The sequence below is a fragment of the Scyliorhinus canicula genome, chromosome 2 (genome assembly GCF_902713615.1).
Source record: "Scyliorhinus canicula chromosome 2, sScyCan1.1, whole genome shotgun sequence".
Taxonomy (NCBI): Eukaryota; Metazoa; Chordata; class Chondrichthyes; order Carcharhiniformes; family Scyliorhinidae; genus Scyliorhinus; species Scyliorhinus canicula.
This window is the reverse complement of record NC_052147.1, coordinates 289,133,444-289,150,736: the sequence shown is the minus strand read 5'-3', so window position 1 is coordinate 289,150,736 and position 17,293 is coordinate 289,133,444. Positions and strand designations below refer to the sequence as shown.

The 17,293-nt window shown below is 45.2% G+C and overlaps 1 protein-coding gene across 3 annotated transcripts in view; it reads left to right on the top strand.

Moving 5' to 3' along the window:
* Positions 1–17,293, top strand: part of tmem169b (transmembrane protein 169b) — a 77,069-nt gene that overhangs the window by 4,194 nt on the left and 55,582 nt on the right. For all 3 annotated transcript variants that reach the window (XM_038790231.1, XM_038790230.1, XM_038790229.1), the window contains exon 2: positions 11,696–12,059. In XM_038790231.1, the coding sequence (XP_038646159.1) occupies positions 11,810–12,059 (250 nt within the window). In that variant the 5' untranslated portion in view covers positions 11,696–11,809. The remainder of the gene's footprint in view (positions 1–11,695; positions 12,060–17,293) is intronic.

Genomic DNA, 17,293 nt, shown 5'->3' with positions numbered 1-17,293 from the left:
TGTTTGTACAGCATGCAAGTAACAATACTTTTCACTGTAACTAATACATGTGACAATAATAAATCAAATCAAATAAAATGAATGCCGGCATCTCCACACTTTGGAAAGTGGAATTGACGCATTGACTATTCTAAATGGGGAAATGCTTCGGAAATCAGAAGCACAAAGTGACTTGGGAGTCCTTGTTCTCAATTCTCTTAAGATTTGTGTTGGGCGGCTTGAAAAATATTAAGGTAGATAAGTCCCAGGGCCTGATGGGATCAGCCCCAGAATACTGAAGGAGGCAAGAGAGGAAATTACTGAGGCCTTGACAGAAATCTTTGGATCCTCACTGTCTTCAGGTGATGTCCCGAAGGACTGGAGAATAGTCAATCTTGTTCCTTTAATTAAGAAGGGTAGCAATGATAATCCAGGGAATGACAGGCCGGTGAGCCTTACGTCAGTGGTAGGGAAATTATTGGAGAGAATTCTTCGAGACAGGATCTACTCCCATTTGGAAGCAAATGGACGTATTAGCGAGAGGCAGCACGGTTTTGTGAAGGGGTGGTCGTGTCTCAGTAACTTGATAGAGTTTCTCAAAGAGGCCACAAAGATGATTGATGCAGGTAGGGCAGTGGATATTGTCTATATGGACTTCAGTAAGGCCTTTGACAAGGTCTCTCATGGCAGACTGGTACAAAAGGTGAAGTCACACGGGATCAGGGGTGAGCTGGCAAGATGGATACAGAACTGGCTCGGTCATAGAAGGCAGAGAGTAGCAATGGAAGGGTGCTTTTCTGATTGGAGGGCTGTGACTAGTGGTGTTCCGCAGGGATTGGGACCTTTGCTGTTCGTAGTATATATAAATGATTTGGAGGAAAATGTAACTGGTCTGATTAGTAAGTTTGCGGACGACACAAAGGTTGGTGGAATTGCAGAAATTTATGAGGACTGTCAGAGAATACAGCAGGATTTAGATCGTTTGGAAACTTGGGCAGAGAGATGTGTCATGTGAGAGTACCTTTAATAAATGGATGTTTAAGCAATGTACCTTTAAGAAATGGAGCCGCTCATATTACTGAAGTGATGTCAGAGGGTGGGGGGAGCTGAGCTCACTTCTGCTTTTAGTTTCAGTTTGAGAGAGAGCAGCTGAAAAGTGCCTGGCTGGTTTGCTGTGAGCTGTTTGAAAGGAGAAAGCCACGTTTTGAGTAGGACTGGAACCAATGTCCTAGGGGGTGCTTTTGCTAACACTGTTGGGGAGGTTTTAAACTAATGTGGCAGGGGGATGGGAACCAGATTAGGAAGTTAGAGGTCAGTAAAGAAGCAGCAACTAAAGCCAGTAAGGTACTAGACAATAAACTCAATGTGACTAAGGGGAATGTAGACAGGGAAGAGATGATGAACGCAAAGGGACAGGTGATCTGAGGTGCATTTGTTTTAATGCGAGAAGTGTAGCAGGTAAGGCAGATCAACTTAGGGCTTGGATTAGTACCTGGGAATATGATGTTATTGATATTACTGAGACTTGGTTGAGGGAAGGGCAAGACTGGCAACTGAATATCCCAGGGTATAGATGCTTCAGGAGGGATAGAGAGGGAGGTAAAAGGGGTGAAGGAGTTGCATTACTAGTCAGAGATGATATCACAGGTGTGATTAAGGAGGGCACGATGGAGGATTCGAGCACTGAGGCAATATGGATAGAGCTAAGAATTAGGAAGGGTGCAGTAACATTGTTGGGACTTTACTATAGGCCTCCCAAAAGCGAGTGTGAAGTAGAGGTACAAATATGTAGACAGATTATAGAACAATGTAGGAGCAATAGGGTGGTTGTGATGGGAGATTTTAACTTCCCCAACATTGAATGGGACTCGTGTAGATAGATAGATAGAACAGTACAGCACAGAACAGGCCCTTCAGCCCTCGATGTTGTGCCGAGCCATGATCCCCCTACTCAAACCCACGTATCCACCCTATACCCCCAACAACCCCCCCCCTTAACCGTACTTTTTTGGACACTACGGGCAATTTATCATGGCCAATCCACCTAACCCGCACATCTTTGGACTGTGGGAGGAAACCGGAGCACCCGGAGGAAACCCACGCACACACGGGGAGGACGTGCAGACTCCGCACAGACAGTGACCCAGCCGGGAATCGAACCTGGGACCCTGGAGCTGTGCAGCGTTTATGCTAACCACCCTGCTACTGTGCTGCCCCGAATTTACCGATGAACTTACAAAGTCATAGAATTTACAGTGCAGAAGTATGCTATTCAGCCCATTTGGTCTGCACCGGCTCTTGGAAAGAGCATCCTACTTAAACTCACGCCTCCACCCAATCACCGTAACGCAGTCACCCCGCCTAACCTTTTGGACACTAAGGGGCAATTTAGCATATTTGACCCCATATTTGTAGTGTTGGAGGCGTAGATGGAGCAGAATTTGTAAGGAGCATCCAGGAGAGTTTTTTAGAGCAGTATGTAAATAGTCCAACTCGGGAAGGGGCCATACTGGACCTGGTATTGGGGAAATGAAAAAAAAAATGAAAATCGCTTATTGTCACGAGTAGGCTTCAATGAAGTTACTGTGAAAAGCTCCTAGTCACCACATTCCGGCGCCTGTTCGGGGAGGCTGGTACGGGAATCAAAACGTGCTGCTGGCCTGCTTGGTCTGCTTTAAAAGCCAGCGATTTAGCTTAGTGAGCTAAACCAGCCCCTGGGAATGATCCCGGCCAGGTGGTTGACGTTTCAGTCAGCGATTACTTTGGGAATAGCGATCACAATTCCATAAGTTTTAGAATACTCATGGACAAAGACGAGAGTGGTCCTAAAGGAAGAGTGTTAAATTGGGGAAAGGCCAACTATAACAAAATTCGGCAGGAGCTCGAGAATGTGGATTGGGAGCAGCTGTTTAAGGGTAAATCCACATTTGAAATGTGGGAGTCTTTTAAGGAAAGGTTGATTAGAGTGCAGGACAGACATGTCCCTGTGAAAATGAGAGATAGAAATGGCAAGATGAGGGAACCATGGATGACGGGTGGAATTGTGAGACGAGCTAAGATGAAAAAGGAAGCATACGTAAGATCGAGGCGACTCAAAACTGATGAAGCTTTGGAGGAATATCGGAAAAGTAGGACAAATCTCAAACGCGCTATAAAGAGGGCTAAAAGGGGTCATGAAATATCTTTGGCTAACAGGGTTCAGGAAAATCCCAAAGCCTTTTATTCGTATATAAGGAGCAAGAGGGTAACCAGAGAAAGGATTGGCCGACTCAAAGACAAAAGAAGGAATTTATGTGTGGAGTCAGAGGAAATGAGTAAGCTCCTTAATGAGTACTTTGCATTGGTATTCACCAAGGAGAGGGACATGATGGATGTTGAGGCTAGGGATGGATGTTTAAATACTCTAGGTCATGTCGGCATAAGGAAGGGGGAGGTTTTGGGTATTCTAAAAGGCATTAAGGTGGACAAGTCCCCAGGACCGGATGGGATCTATCCCAGGTCACTGAGGGAAACAAGGGACGAAATAGCTGGGGCCTTAACAGATATCTTTGCAGCATCCTTGAGCACGTGTGAGGTCCCGGAGGAATGGAGAATTGCTAATGTTGTCCCTTTGTTTAAGAAGAGTAGCAGGGATAATCCAGGGAATTATAGACCTGTGAGCTTGACGTCAGTGGTAGGCAAACTGTTGTAGAAGATACTGAGGGATAGGGTCTATTCACATTTGGAAGAAAATAGACTTATCAGTGATAGGCAGCATGGTTTTATGCAGGGAAGGTCATGTCTTACAAACCTAATAGAATTCTTTGAGGCAGTGACAAAGTTAATTGATGAGGGAAGGGCTGTAGCTGTCGTATACATGGACTTTAGTAAAGCATTTGATAAAGTTTCCCATGGCAGGTTGATGGAAAAAGTGAAGTCGTATGGGGTTCAGGGTGCACTAGCTAGATGGACAAAGAACTGGCTGGGCAACAGGAGACAGAGAGTAGTGGTGGAAGGGAGTGTCTCAAAATGGAGAAAGGTGACTAGTGGTGTTCCACAGGGATCCGTGCTCAGACCACTGTTGTTTGTGATATACATAAATGATCTGGACGAAGGTATAAGTGGTCTGATGAGCAAGTTTGCAGATGATACTAAGATTGATGGAGTTGCAGATAGCGAGGCGGACTGTCAGAGAATACAGCAAAATATAGATAGATTGGAGAGTTGGGCAGAGAAATGGCAGATGGAGTTCAATCCAGGCAAATGCAAGGTGATGCATTTTGGAAGATCTAACTCAAGAGCAGACTATATGGTCAATGGAAGAGTCCTGGGGAAAATTGATGTACATAAGGTAGGGGAACTGGCAGCATGGGTGGGTACCTGGGACTTCGACGTTGTGGCCATTTCAGAGACATGGATAGAGCAGGGACAGGAATGGTTGTTGCAGGTTCTGGGGTTTAGGTGTTTTAGTAAGCTCAGAGAAGGGGGCAAAAGAGGGGGAGGTGTGGCGCTGCTAGTCAAGGACAGTATTACGGTGGCGGAAAGGATGCTAGATGGGGACTCTTCTTCTGAGGTAGTATGGGCTGAGGTTAGAAACAGGAAAGGAGAGGTCACCCTGTTGGGAGTTTTCTATAGGCCACCTAATAGTTCTAGGGATGTAGAGGAAAGGTTGGCGAAGATGATTCTGGAAAAGAGCGAAAGTAACAGGGTAGTTGTTATGGGAGACTTTAACTTTCCAAATATTGACTGGAAAAGATATAGTTCGAGTACATTAGATGGGTCGTTCTTTGTACAATGTTTGCAGGAGGGTTTCCTGACACAATATGTTGACAGGCCAACAAGAGGCGAGGCCACATTGGATTTGGTTTTGGGTAATGAACCAGGCCAGGTGTTAGATCTGGAGGTAGGTGAGCACTTTGGAAACAGTGACCACAATTTGGTGACCTTTACGTTAGTGATGGAAAGGGATAAGTATACCCCGCAGGGCAAGAGTTATAGCTGGGGGGAGGGCAATTATGATGCCATTAGACATGACTTAGGATGTGTAGGTTGGAGAAGTAGGCTGCAAGGGTTGGGCACACTGGATATGTGGAGCTTGTTCAAGGAACAGCTATTGCATGTTCTTGATAAGTACGTACCAGTCAGGCAGGGAGGAAGGGGTCGAGCGAGGGAACCGTGGTTTACCAAAGAAGTGGAATCTCTTGTTAAGAGGAAGAAGGAGGCCTATGTGAAGATGAGGCATTAAGTTTCAGTTGGGGCGCTTTATAGTTACAAGGAAGCGAGGAAGGATCTAAAGAGAGAGCTGAGACGAGCAAGGAGGGGACATGAGAAGTCTTTGGCAGGTAGGATCAAGGAAAACCCAAAAGCTTTCTATAGGTATGTCAGGAATAAAAGAATGACTAGGGTAAGAGTAGGGCCAGTCAAGGACAGTGGTGGGAAGTTGTGTGTGGAGGCTGAGGAGATAAGCGAGATACTAAATGAATACTTTTCGTCAGTATTCACTCAAGAAAAAGATAGTATTGCGGAGGAGAATGCTGAGACCCAGGCTATTAGAATAGATGGCATTGAGGTGCGTAGGGAAGAAGTGTTGGCAATTCTGGACAAGGTAAAAATAGATAAGTCCCCGGGGCCGGATGGGATTTATCCTAGGATTCTCTGGGAAGCCAGGGAAGAGATTGCTGAGCCTTTGGCTTTGATTTTTAGGTCATCATTGGCGACAGGAATAGTGCCAGAGGACTGGAGGATAGCAAATGTGGTCCCTTTGTTCAAGAAGGGGAGTAGAGATAACCCCGGTAACTATAGGCCGGTGAGCCTAACGTCTGTGGTGGGTAAGGTCTTGGAGAGGATTATAAAAGATACGATTTATAATCATCTAGATAGGAATAATATGATTAGGGATAGTCAGCATGGTTTTGTGAAGGGTAGGTCATGCCTCACAAACCTTATCGAGTTCTTTGAGAAGGTGACTGAACAGGTAGACGAGGGTAGAGCAGTTGATGTGGTGTATATGGATTTCAGTAAAGCGTTTGATAAGGTTCCCCACGGTCGGCTATTGCAGAAAATACGGAGGCTGGGGATTGAGGGTGATTTAGAGATGTGGATCAGAAATTGGCTCGTTGAAAGAAGACAGAGAGTGGTAGTTGATGGGAAATGTTCAGAATGGAGTTCAGTTACGAGTGGCGTACTACAAGGATCTGTTCTGGGGCCGTTGCTGTTTGTCATTTTTATAAATGACCTAGAGGAGGGCGCAGAAGGATGGGTGAGTAAATTTGCAGACGACACTAAAGTCGGTGGAGTTGTAGACAGTGCGGAAGGATGTTGCAGGTTACAGAGGGACATAGATAAGCTGCAGAGCTGGGCTGAGAGGTGGCAAATGGAGTTTAATGTGGAGAAGTGTGAGGTGATTCACTTTGGAAAGAACAACAGGAATGCGGAATATTTGGCTAATGGTAAAATTCTTGGTAGTGTGGATGAGCAGAGGGATCTCGGTGTCCATGTACATAGATCCCTGAAAGTTGCCACCCAGGTTGATAGGGTTGTGAAGAAGGCCTATGGTGTGTTGGCCTTTATTGGTAGAGGGATTGAGTTCCGGAGCCATGAGGTCATGTTGCAGTTGTACAAAACTCTAGTACGGCCGCATTTGGAGTATTGCGTGCAGTTCTGGTCGCCTCATTATAGGAAGGACGTGGAAGCTTTGAAACGGGTGCAGAGGAGATTTACCAGGATGTTGCCTGGTATGGAGGGAAAATCTTATGAGGAAAGGCTGATGGACTTGAGGTTGTTTTCGTTAGAAGAAGGTTAAGAGGTGACTTAATAGAGGCATACAAAATGATCAGAGGGTTAGATAGGGTGGACAGCGAGAGCCTTCTCCCGCGGATGGGGGTGGCTAGCACGAGGGGACATAGCCTTAAATTGAGGGGTAATAGATATAGGACAGAGGTCAGAGGTGGGTTTTTTACGCAAAGAGTGGTGAGGCCATGGAATGCCCTACCTGCAACAGTAGTGAACTCGCCAACATTGAGGGCATTTAAAAGTTTATTGGATAAGCATATGGATGATAAGGGCATAGTGTAGGTTAGATGGCCTTTAGTTTTTTTCCATGTCGTTGCATCATCGAGGGCCGAAGGGCCTGTACTGCGCTGTATCGTTCTACGTTCTATGTTCTAGATGAAATGAAAATGAAAATGGCTTATTGTCACGAGTAGGCTTCAATGAAGTTACTGTGAAAAGTCCCTAGTCGCCACATTCCGGCGCCTGTCCGGGGAGGCTGGTACGAGAGATCTGGGAGTTCAGGTCCATTGTACCCTGAAGGTGGCAACGCAGGTCGATAGAGTGGTCAAGAAGGCATACAGCATGCTTGCCTTCATCGGACGGGGTATTGAGTACAAGAGTCGGCAGGTCATGTTACAGTTGTATAGGACTTTGGTTAGGCCACATTTGGAATACTGCGTGCAGTTCTGGTCGCCACATTACCACAAGGATGTGGATGCTTTGGAGAGGGTGCAGAGGAGGTTCACCAGGATGTTGCCTGGTATGGAGGGGGCTAGCTATGAAGAAAGGTTGAGTAGATTAGGATTGTTTTCATTGGAAAGACGGAAGTTGAGGGGAGACCTGATTGAGGTCTACAAAATTATGAGAGGTATGGACAGGGTGGATAGCAACAAGCTTTTTCCAAGAGTGGGGGTGTCAATTACAAGGGGTCACGATTTCAAGGTGAGAGGGGAAAAGTTTTAAGGGAGATGTGCATGGAAAGTTTTTTACGCAGAGGGTGGTGGGCGCCTGGAACGCTTTACCAGCGGAGGTGGTAGAGGCGGGCACGATAGCATCATTTAAGAGGCATCTAGACAGGTATATGAACGGGCGGGGAACAGAGAGAAGTAAACCTTGGAAAATAGGCAACAGGTTTAGATAAAGGATCTGGATCAGCGCAGGCTGGGAGGGCCGAAGGGCCTGTTCCTGTGCTGTAATTTTCTTTGTTCTTTGTTAAAAAGAGCTTGGGTGTGTCTGTGTTTGCAGTGAGCTGGATCTGCTGTGATCTCTGCCATGAAAGACTATCTCTGAATCATTTGGGTGATTTAAACTCATAATAGTAATGTCTTTAACCTGATGTGTTTCTGTTTCAAGGTGTTAAGTCTTTTGGAGGTTTGAAGGAACATTTTGAGGGATTATTTAGTGTTGTATTATTTTCGGGGTTATCTTTGAAGTAAGGGGTGTTAAGGGATCCAATGTTTATTTTAAAAGGTTAAGTTGAGTTAATGGAATAAACGTTGTTGTGTTTAAAAACGCATGTGGCCATAACTGCAATACCACACCTGGAGACCAAGCCGTGTGCTTCAAAAGCAACAATACATTAAAAGGGAGTAATATGGAGGTCATTAGCTATGAGGAGAGTTGAATAAACTCGGTTTGTTCTCACTGGAACGACGGAGTTTGAGGGACGACCTGATAGAGGTCTACAAAATTATGAGGGGCACAGACAGGGTGGATAGTCAGAGGCTTTTTCCCAGGATAGAGGGGTCAATTACTAGGGGTCACAGGCTTACGGTGTGAGGGGCAAGGTTTAGAGGAGATGTACGAAGCAAGATTTTTACACAGAAGGGTAGTGGATGCCAGGAACTCGCTACCGGAGGAGGTGGTGAAAGCACCGACGATAGTGACGTTTAAGAGGCATCTTGATAAATACATGAATAGGATACGAATAGAGGGATACGGACCCCGGAAGTGTAGAAGATTTTAGTTTAGACGGGCAGCATGGTCGGCACAGGCTTGGAGGGCCGAAGGGCCTGTTCCTGTGCTGTACTTTTCTTTACATAAGAACTAGGAGCAGGAGTCGGCCATCTGGCCCCTCGAGTCTGCTCCGCCATTCAATGAGATCATGGCTGATCTTTTGTGGACTCAGCTCTACTTTCCGGCCCGAACACCATAACCCTTAATCCCTTTATTCTTCAAAAAACCATCTATCTTTATCTTAAAAATATTTAATGAAGGAGCCTCAACTGCTTCACTGGGCAATGAATTCCATAGATTCACAACTCTTCGAGTGAAGAAGTTCCTCCTAAACTCAGTCCTAAATCTACTTCTCCTTATTTTGAGGCTATGCCCACTAGTTCTGCTTTCACCCACCAGTGGAATCAACCTGCCCGCATCTATCCTATCTATTCCCTTCATAATTTTATACATTTCTATAAGATTCCCCCTCATCCTTCTAAATTCCAATGAGTACAGTCCCAGTCTACTCAACCTCTCCTCATAATCCAACCCCTTCAGCTCTGGGATTAACCTAGTGAATCTCCTCTGCACACCCTCCAGGGCCAGTATGTCCTTTCTCAGGTAGGGAGACCAAAACTGAACACAATACTCCAGGTGTGGTCTCACTAACACATAAGAACATAAGAACTAGGAGCAGGCGTAGGCCATCTGGCCCCTCGTGCCTGCTCCGCCATTCAATGAGATCATGGCTGATCTTTTGTGGACTCAGCTCCACTTTCCAGCCTGAACACCATAACCCTTAATCCCTTTATTCTTCAAAAAACTATCTATCTCTACCTTAAAAACATTTAATGAAGGAGCCTCAACTGCTTCACTGGGCAATGAATTCCATAGATTCACAACCCTCTGAGTGAAGCAGTTCCTCCTAAACTCAGTCCTAAATCTACTTCCCCTTATTTTGAGGCTATGTCCCCTAGTTCTGCTTTCACCCGCCAGTGGAAACAACCTGCCCACATCTATCCTATCTATTCCCTTCATAATTTTATATGTTTCTATAAGATCCCCCCTCATCCTTCTAAATTCCAATGAGTACAGTCCCAGTCTACTCAACCTCTCCTCATAATCCAACCCCTTCAACTCTGGGATTAACCTAGTGAATCTCCTCTGCGCACCCTCCACACCATATACAATTGCAGCATAACTCCCCTAGTCTTAAACTCCATCCCCCTAGCAATGAAGGACAAAATTCCATTTGCCTTCTTAATCACCTGTTGCACCTGTAAACCAACTTTTTGCGACTCATGCACTAGCACACCCAGGTCTCCCTGCACAGCAGCATGCTTTAATATTTTATCATTTAAATAATAACCCCTTTTGCTGTTATTCCGAACAAAATGGATAACCTCACATTTGTCAACATTGTATTCCATCTGCCAGACCCTAGCCCATTCACTTAACCTATCCAAATCCCTCTGCAGAATTCCAGTATCCTCTGCACTTTTTGCTTCACCACTCATCTTAGTGTAGTCTGCAAACTTGGACACATTGCACTTGGTCCCCAACTCCAAATCATCTATATCTTTGTTCTTTGTTAACTTGCAGGTTCGGTCGACAGTTAGGAAGGCAAATGCAATGTCAGCATTCATGTCGAGAGGGCTAGAATGCAAGACCAGGGATGTACTTCTGAGGCTGTATAAGGCTCTGATCAGACCCCATTTGGAGTATTTTGAGCAGTTTTGTGCCCTGTATCTAAGGAAGGATGTCCTGGCCTTGGAAAGGATCCAGAGGAGGCTCACAAGAATGTTCCCTGGAATGAAGATTTCTTGATTAATAAGGGGATCAGGGGTTATGGGGAGAAGGCAGGAGAATGGGGATGAGAAAATATCAGAGGTGATTGAATGGCGAAGCAGACTCGATGGGCCAAGTGGCCTAATTCTGCTCCTATGTCTTATGGTGTTATGGCTTATGAAGAGCTTGTTGTATGAGGAAAGGTTGAGGACTCTGTGTCTGTACTCGTTGGATAGTAATAATCTTTATTGTCACAAGTCGGCTTACATTAACACTGCAATGAAGTTACTGTGAAAAGCCCCTAGTCGCCACATTCCAGCACCTGTTCGGGTACACAGAGGGAGAATTCAGAATTTAAAACAGAGATGAGACGTCTGCACGTCCCCCCTGTGTCTGCGTGGGTTTCCTCTGGGTGCTCTGGTTTCCTCCAGAAAGACATGCTGTTAGGTGAATTGGATATTCTGAATTCTCCCTCTGTGTACCCGAACAGGCGCCAGAATGTGGCGGTTAGGGGCTTTTCACAGTAACTTCATTGCAGTGTCAATGTAAGCCTACTTGTGACAATAATAAAGGTTTGCCGCAGAAGGCTGTGGTGGCCAAATCACTGAGTGTCTTTAAGACAGAGATAGATAGGCTCTTGATTAATAATGGGATCAGGGGTTATGGGGAGAAGGCAGGAGAATGGGGATGAGAAAAATATCAGCCATGATTGAATGGCGAAGCAGACTCGATGGGCCAAGTGGCCTAATTCTGCTCCTGTGTCTTATAGTCTTGAAGAATGGGGAGGGGCGGAATGGGGAGAAGGGGAGAGAGTGGAATGGGCAGGAGGGAGTAAGGGAGGGGAATCTGGGGAAGGGAGTGGGGGTAGGTGGAATGGGGAATGTGGGCAGGGTGTGGGAGAGACTAGTGGTGGTGGTGAGAGGGCAGCAGGGACGCTGATAGGGATGGAGAGTGTGGAGTTGTGGGGTGTGTGTTGAATGAGAGGGAAAGAGAATCGAGTGAGAGGGACGATAGGTGGGCTGTGGAGAGGAGGAAAGAGTAGGTGAGAAGACAGGCGTCTGGGTGAGAAGTGTTGGGAAGGGGGAGGTAGCAATAAGGGGGAAAATTCAATATCTGGGTAGAGGGGAGAAGCTTTCTAATGATTACCGCTGTGCCAGACATAAAAGAAGGAACAGCAAACTATTCTATCATATGTCTGTCATTCCTCCCGAATTCTAAATGTGTCTTGTCTTGACAATAGGAGATCTGAGCCGGAGGCATGTTCAGAACAGATTCTAACGGCACTGTTGGAAGCAACAATATCTTGTCAAAAGCTTGACCATTCAGTGATACGGTGCCCCAAAACAACATTGGCATGGAGCAGTCAGCCCACGGGACACACCAGGGCTCCCCAGGCAAAGCCCAGCAGATGCCTGGGATATTTGAGAAGGAAGGTGAAGCCACCATCGAGCGGAAGAAAAAGAGGAAGAAAGAGCCAAGACCAGAGTCAGTTATAATTTACCGCACAGGGAGTGAAAAGGTGGAGACAGACCAACATGACCCAGATACCACAGCCAAGAACACAGAGGAAAGGGCAAACTTTCTTTGTCCTCCCCCTGGAGAAGGTACTATAGATAGATTCAAGCTACTCACTGTACATTTTTTCTCACTTTTAACTCTCTTGATGGTTTTCTGTGCTGGACGGCAGAAGGCGAAAGAAGTGTGTCCCGGTTTCTCTCTGTTTTCATTTTAAAAGCTGTTTGAGTGAGAAAGCACATTGGGTTGTGGCAAACTGCCTTGGTAACTGTAAAGATAGAGTTGTATCTGGAAGCAGGGTAGCATAGTGGCTAGGACAAATGCTTCACAGCTCCAGGGTCCCAGGTTCAAATCCCGGCTTGGGTCATTGTCTGTGTGGAGTCTGCACGTTCTCCCCATGTCTGCGTGGGTTTCCTCCGGGTGCTCCGGTTTCCTCCCACAGTCCAAAATGGTGCAGGTTAGGTGATTGGCCATGATAAATTGCCCTTAGTGCCCAAAATTGCCCCTTTCCAGCACAGAAAGAGGTGCTTCAGCCCTGTGTCTGCTCTGGGTTTCCTCCGGGAGCAAACCTGGCCAGCAAGTACCCATCTATTCTCGCAAAATGGGATTTGTTTCGCTCACGTTAGTAGCCCTCACCTGGGTAGCTGGTGAGTCACAGTGAGTATTAGAAACTCCAAAATATATTATGAAGTTCATCTAACCTACAACCTTGATGTTGAATTTGAACAGACTTCCTGGACAATTTAATCAAAACAAAGTTTATTCTAAGAATGTAGCAAAAATTTTTAACAATTACAAACATAAAGACAACATACAGCTACAGTAATCTATGTATATAACACTTAATAAATCCCCCCCTTCCGATTCAATAACAAAATCCAATAAAACAAAACCTCTTCCAAGGGCGTGGCCCAGCACACTGCATTCTCACTGAAATGGGCCTGGTCCTTTCCCAGAGATTCTGATCCAGGTCCAACCAGCACATTCATAGAATTTTATAGATTTCATAGAATTTACAGTGCAGAAGGAGGCCATTCGGCCCATCGAGTCTGCACCGGCCCTTGGAAAGAGCACCCTACCCAAGCCCACACCCCCATCCTATCCCCATAACCCAATAATCCCACCCAACACTAAAGGCAATTTTGGGCACTAAGGGCAATTTAGCGTGGCCAATCCACTTAACCTGCACAATTTTGGACTGTGGGAGGAAACCGGAGCACCTGGAGGAAACCCACGCACACACAGGGAGAATGTGCAGACTCCACACAGACAGTGACCCAAGCCGGGATTCGAACCTGGGACCCTGGAGCTGTGAAGCATTTGTGCTAGCCACTATGCTACCATGCTTCCAGATGCAACTCTATCTTTACAGTTACCAAGGCAGTTTGCCACAACCCAATGTGCTTTCTCACTCAAACAGCTTTTAAAATGAAAACAGAGAGAAACCGGGACACACTTCTTTCTCCTTCTGCCGTCCAAAGCAACAAACCAAAACTGAACTCCAAACAAAACTCCTCTCACCCGACAGCCACAGCCCAGCTCCACCCACAAAATGAGATCATTGAAGCCGTGCTACAAGTCACATGGTAAGAGACCAAACCTTTCTTAAAGGGACAGTCATAAGAACATAAGAACATAAGAAATAGGAGCAGGAGTAGGCCATCTGGCCCCTCGAGCCTGCTCCGCCATTCAATGAGATCATGGCTGATCTTTTGTGGACTCAGCTCCACTTTCCGGCCCGAACACCATAACCCTTAATCCCTTTATTCTTCAAAAAACTATCTATCTTTACCTTAAAAACATGTAATGAAGGAGCCTCAACTGCTTCACTGGGCAAGGAATTCCATAGATTCACAACCCTTTGGGTGAAGAAGTTCCTCCTAAACTCAGTTCTAAATCTACTTCCCCTTATTTTGAGGCTATGCCCCCTAGTTCTGCTGTCACCCGCCAGTGGAAACAACCTGCCCGCATCTATCCTATCTATTCCCTTCATAATTTTAAATGTTTCTATAAGATCCCCCCTCATCCTTCTAAATTCCAACGAGTACAGTCCCAGTCTACTCAACCTCTCCTCATAATCCAACCCCTTCAACTCTGGGATTAACCTAGTGAATCTTCTCTGCACACCCTCCAGCGCCAGTACGTCCTTTCTCAAGTAAGGAGACCAAAACTGAACACAATACTCCAGGTGTGGCCGCACTAACACCTTATACAATTGCAACATAACCTCCCTAGTCTTAAACTCCATCCCTCTAGCAATGAAGGACAAAATTCCATTTGCCTTCTTAATCACCTGTTGCACTTGTAAACCAACCTTCTGTGACTCATGCACTAGCACACCCAAGTCTCTCTGAACAGCGGCATGCTTTAATATTTTATCGTTTAAATAATAATCCCGTTTGCTGTTATTCCTACCAAAATGGATAACCTCACATTTGTCAACATTGTATTCCATCTGCCAGACTCGAGCCCATTCACTTAACCTATCCAAATCCCTCTGCAGACTTCCAGTATCCTCTGCACTTTTCGCTTTACCACTCATCTTAGTGTCATCTGCAAACTTGGACACATTGCCCTTGGTCCCCAACTCCAAATCATCAATGTAAATTGTGAACAATTGTGGGCCCAACACGGATCCCTGAGGGACACCACTAGCTACTGATTGCCAACCAGAGAAACACCCATTTATCCCAACTCTTTGCTTTCTATTAATTAACCAATCCTCTATCCATGCTACTACTTTACCCTTAATGCCATGCATCTTTATCTTATGCAGCAACCTTTTGTGTGGCACCTTGTCAAAGGCTTTCTGGAAATCCAGATATACCACATCCATCGGCTCCCCGTTATCTACTGCACTGGTAATGTCCTCAAAAAATTCCACTAAATTAGTTAGGCACGATCTGCCTTTTACGAACCCATGCTGCGTCTGCCCAATGGGACAATTTCTATCCAGATGCCTCGCAATTTCTTCCTTGATGATAGATTCCAGCATCTTCCCTATTACCGAAGTTAAACTCACTGGCCTATAATTTCCTGCTTTCTGCCTACCTCCTTTTTTAAACAGTGGTGTCACGTTTGCTAATTTCCAATCCACCGGGACCACCCCAGAGTCTAGTGAATTTCGGTAAATTATCACTAGTGCATCTGCAATTTCCCTAGCCATCTCTTTTAGCACTCTGGGATGCATTCCATCAGGGCCAGGAGACTTGTCTACCTTTAGCCCCATTAGCTTGCCCATCACTCCCTCCTTAGTGATAACAATCGTCTCAAGGTCCTCACCTGTCATAGCCTCATTTCTATCAGTCACTGGCATGTTATTTGTGTCTTCCACTGTGAAGACCGACCCAAAAAACCTGTTCAGTTCCTCAGCCATTTCCTCATTTCCCATTATTAAAACTCCCTTCTCATCCTCTAAAGGACCAATATTTACCTTAGCCACTCTTTTTTGTCTTATATATTTGTAAAACCTTTTACTGTCTGTTTTTATATTCTGAGCAAGTTTACTCTCATACTCTATCTTACTCTTCTTTATAGCTTTTTTAGTAGCTTTCTGTTGCCCCCTAAAGATTTCCCAGTCCTCTAATCTCCCAGCAATCTTTGCCACTTTATATGCTTTTTCCTTCAATTTGATACTCTCCCTTATTTCCTTAGATATCCACGGTCGATTTTCCCTCTTTCTTCCGTCCTTCCTTTTTGTTGGTATAAACCTTTGCTGAGCACTGTGAAAAATCGCTTGGAAGGTTCTCCACTGTTCCTCAACTGTTCCACCATAAAGTCTTAGCTCCCAGTCTACCTTAGCTAGTTCTTCTCTCATCCCCTTGTAATCTCCCTTGTTTAAACACAAAACACTAGTATTTGATTTTACTTTCTCACCCTCCATCTGTATTTTAAATTCCACCATATTGTGATCGCTCCTTCCGAGAGGATCCCTAACTATGAGATCATGAATCAATCCTGTCTCATTACACAGGACAAGATCCAGGACCGCTTGTTCCCTCGTAGGTTCCATCACATACTGTTCTAGGAAACTATCGCGGATACATTCTATAAACTCCTCCTCACGGTTGCCCTGACCGACCTGGTTAAACCAATCGACATGTAGATTAAAATCCCCCATGATAACTGCTGTACCATTTCTACATGCATCAGTTATTTCTTTGTTTATTGCCTGCCCCACCATAACGTTACTATTTGGTGGCCGATAGACTACTCCTATCAGTGACTTTTTCGCCTTACTATTCCTGATTTCCACCCAAATGGATTCAACCTTATCCTCCATAGCACCGATGTCATCCCTTACTATTGCCCGGATGTCATCCTTAAATAACAGAGCAACACCACCTCCCTTACCATCCACTCTGTCCTTCCGAATAGTTTGATACCCTCGGATATTTAACTCCCAGTCGTGACCATCCTTTAACCATGTTTCAGTAATGGCCACTAAATCATAGTCCTTCACGATGATTTGTGCCACCAACTCATTTACTTTATTCCGAATACTACGAGCATTCAGGTAAAGTACACTTATGTTGGTTTTTTTACCTCTGTTTTGAATCTTAACATCTCCAGTTTTATTCCTTTTGTTATTACTGGGCCTATTCACTGTGCTCCCCTCAGTCACTGTACCTTGTACTGTCGCCCTTATGGATTTCTGACTATGTCTTCTCTGCCTTGCCCTTTTCCCCTTACTTCCTTTTGTTTCTGTCCCTGTTTTACTACCTTCCAACTTCCAGCATTGGTTCCCATCCCCCTGCCACATTAGTTTAAACCCTCCCCAACAGCTCTAGAAAACACCCCCCCTAGGACATCGGTTCCAGTCCTGCCCAAGTGCAGACCGTCCAGTTTGTACTGGTCCCACCTCCCCCAGAACCGGTCCCAATGCCCCAGGAATTTGAATCCCTCCCTCTTGCACCTCAGTCACATGACACATCCCCCCCCCCAGTAAAAAAAAATCATCAACTTCAAAGATGGTTTCATTTTTCACCTTTTCCCTTGTCCATTCCTAATACTTGACAATAAACATACATACACTTTTTAAAATCAAACAGGCAAACATTTACAATAATATAGTCCATTTTAGTTCTTTGTCCTCCACCATCAAACCTGCTTCTCTTCATCACATTTGTGGCAAAGCAACGCCTATCACGGTTTCCCGTCCTGCCACATGTATTTGTTTTAAATTAAATGGCTACAATAATAAACTTGATCAAAACAGTCTGACATTTTTATTCCTGAATTTCGCCAAAAACATCAATGGATTATGATCAGTAAATGTGATTGTTTCAGACAAATTGCTGGTAACATAAATGTGAAAATGTTG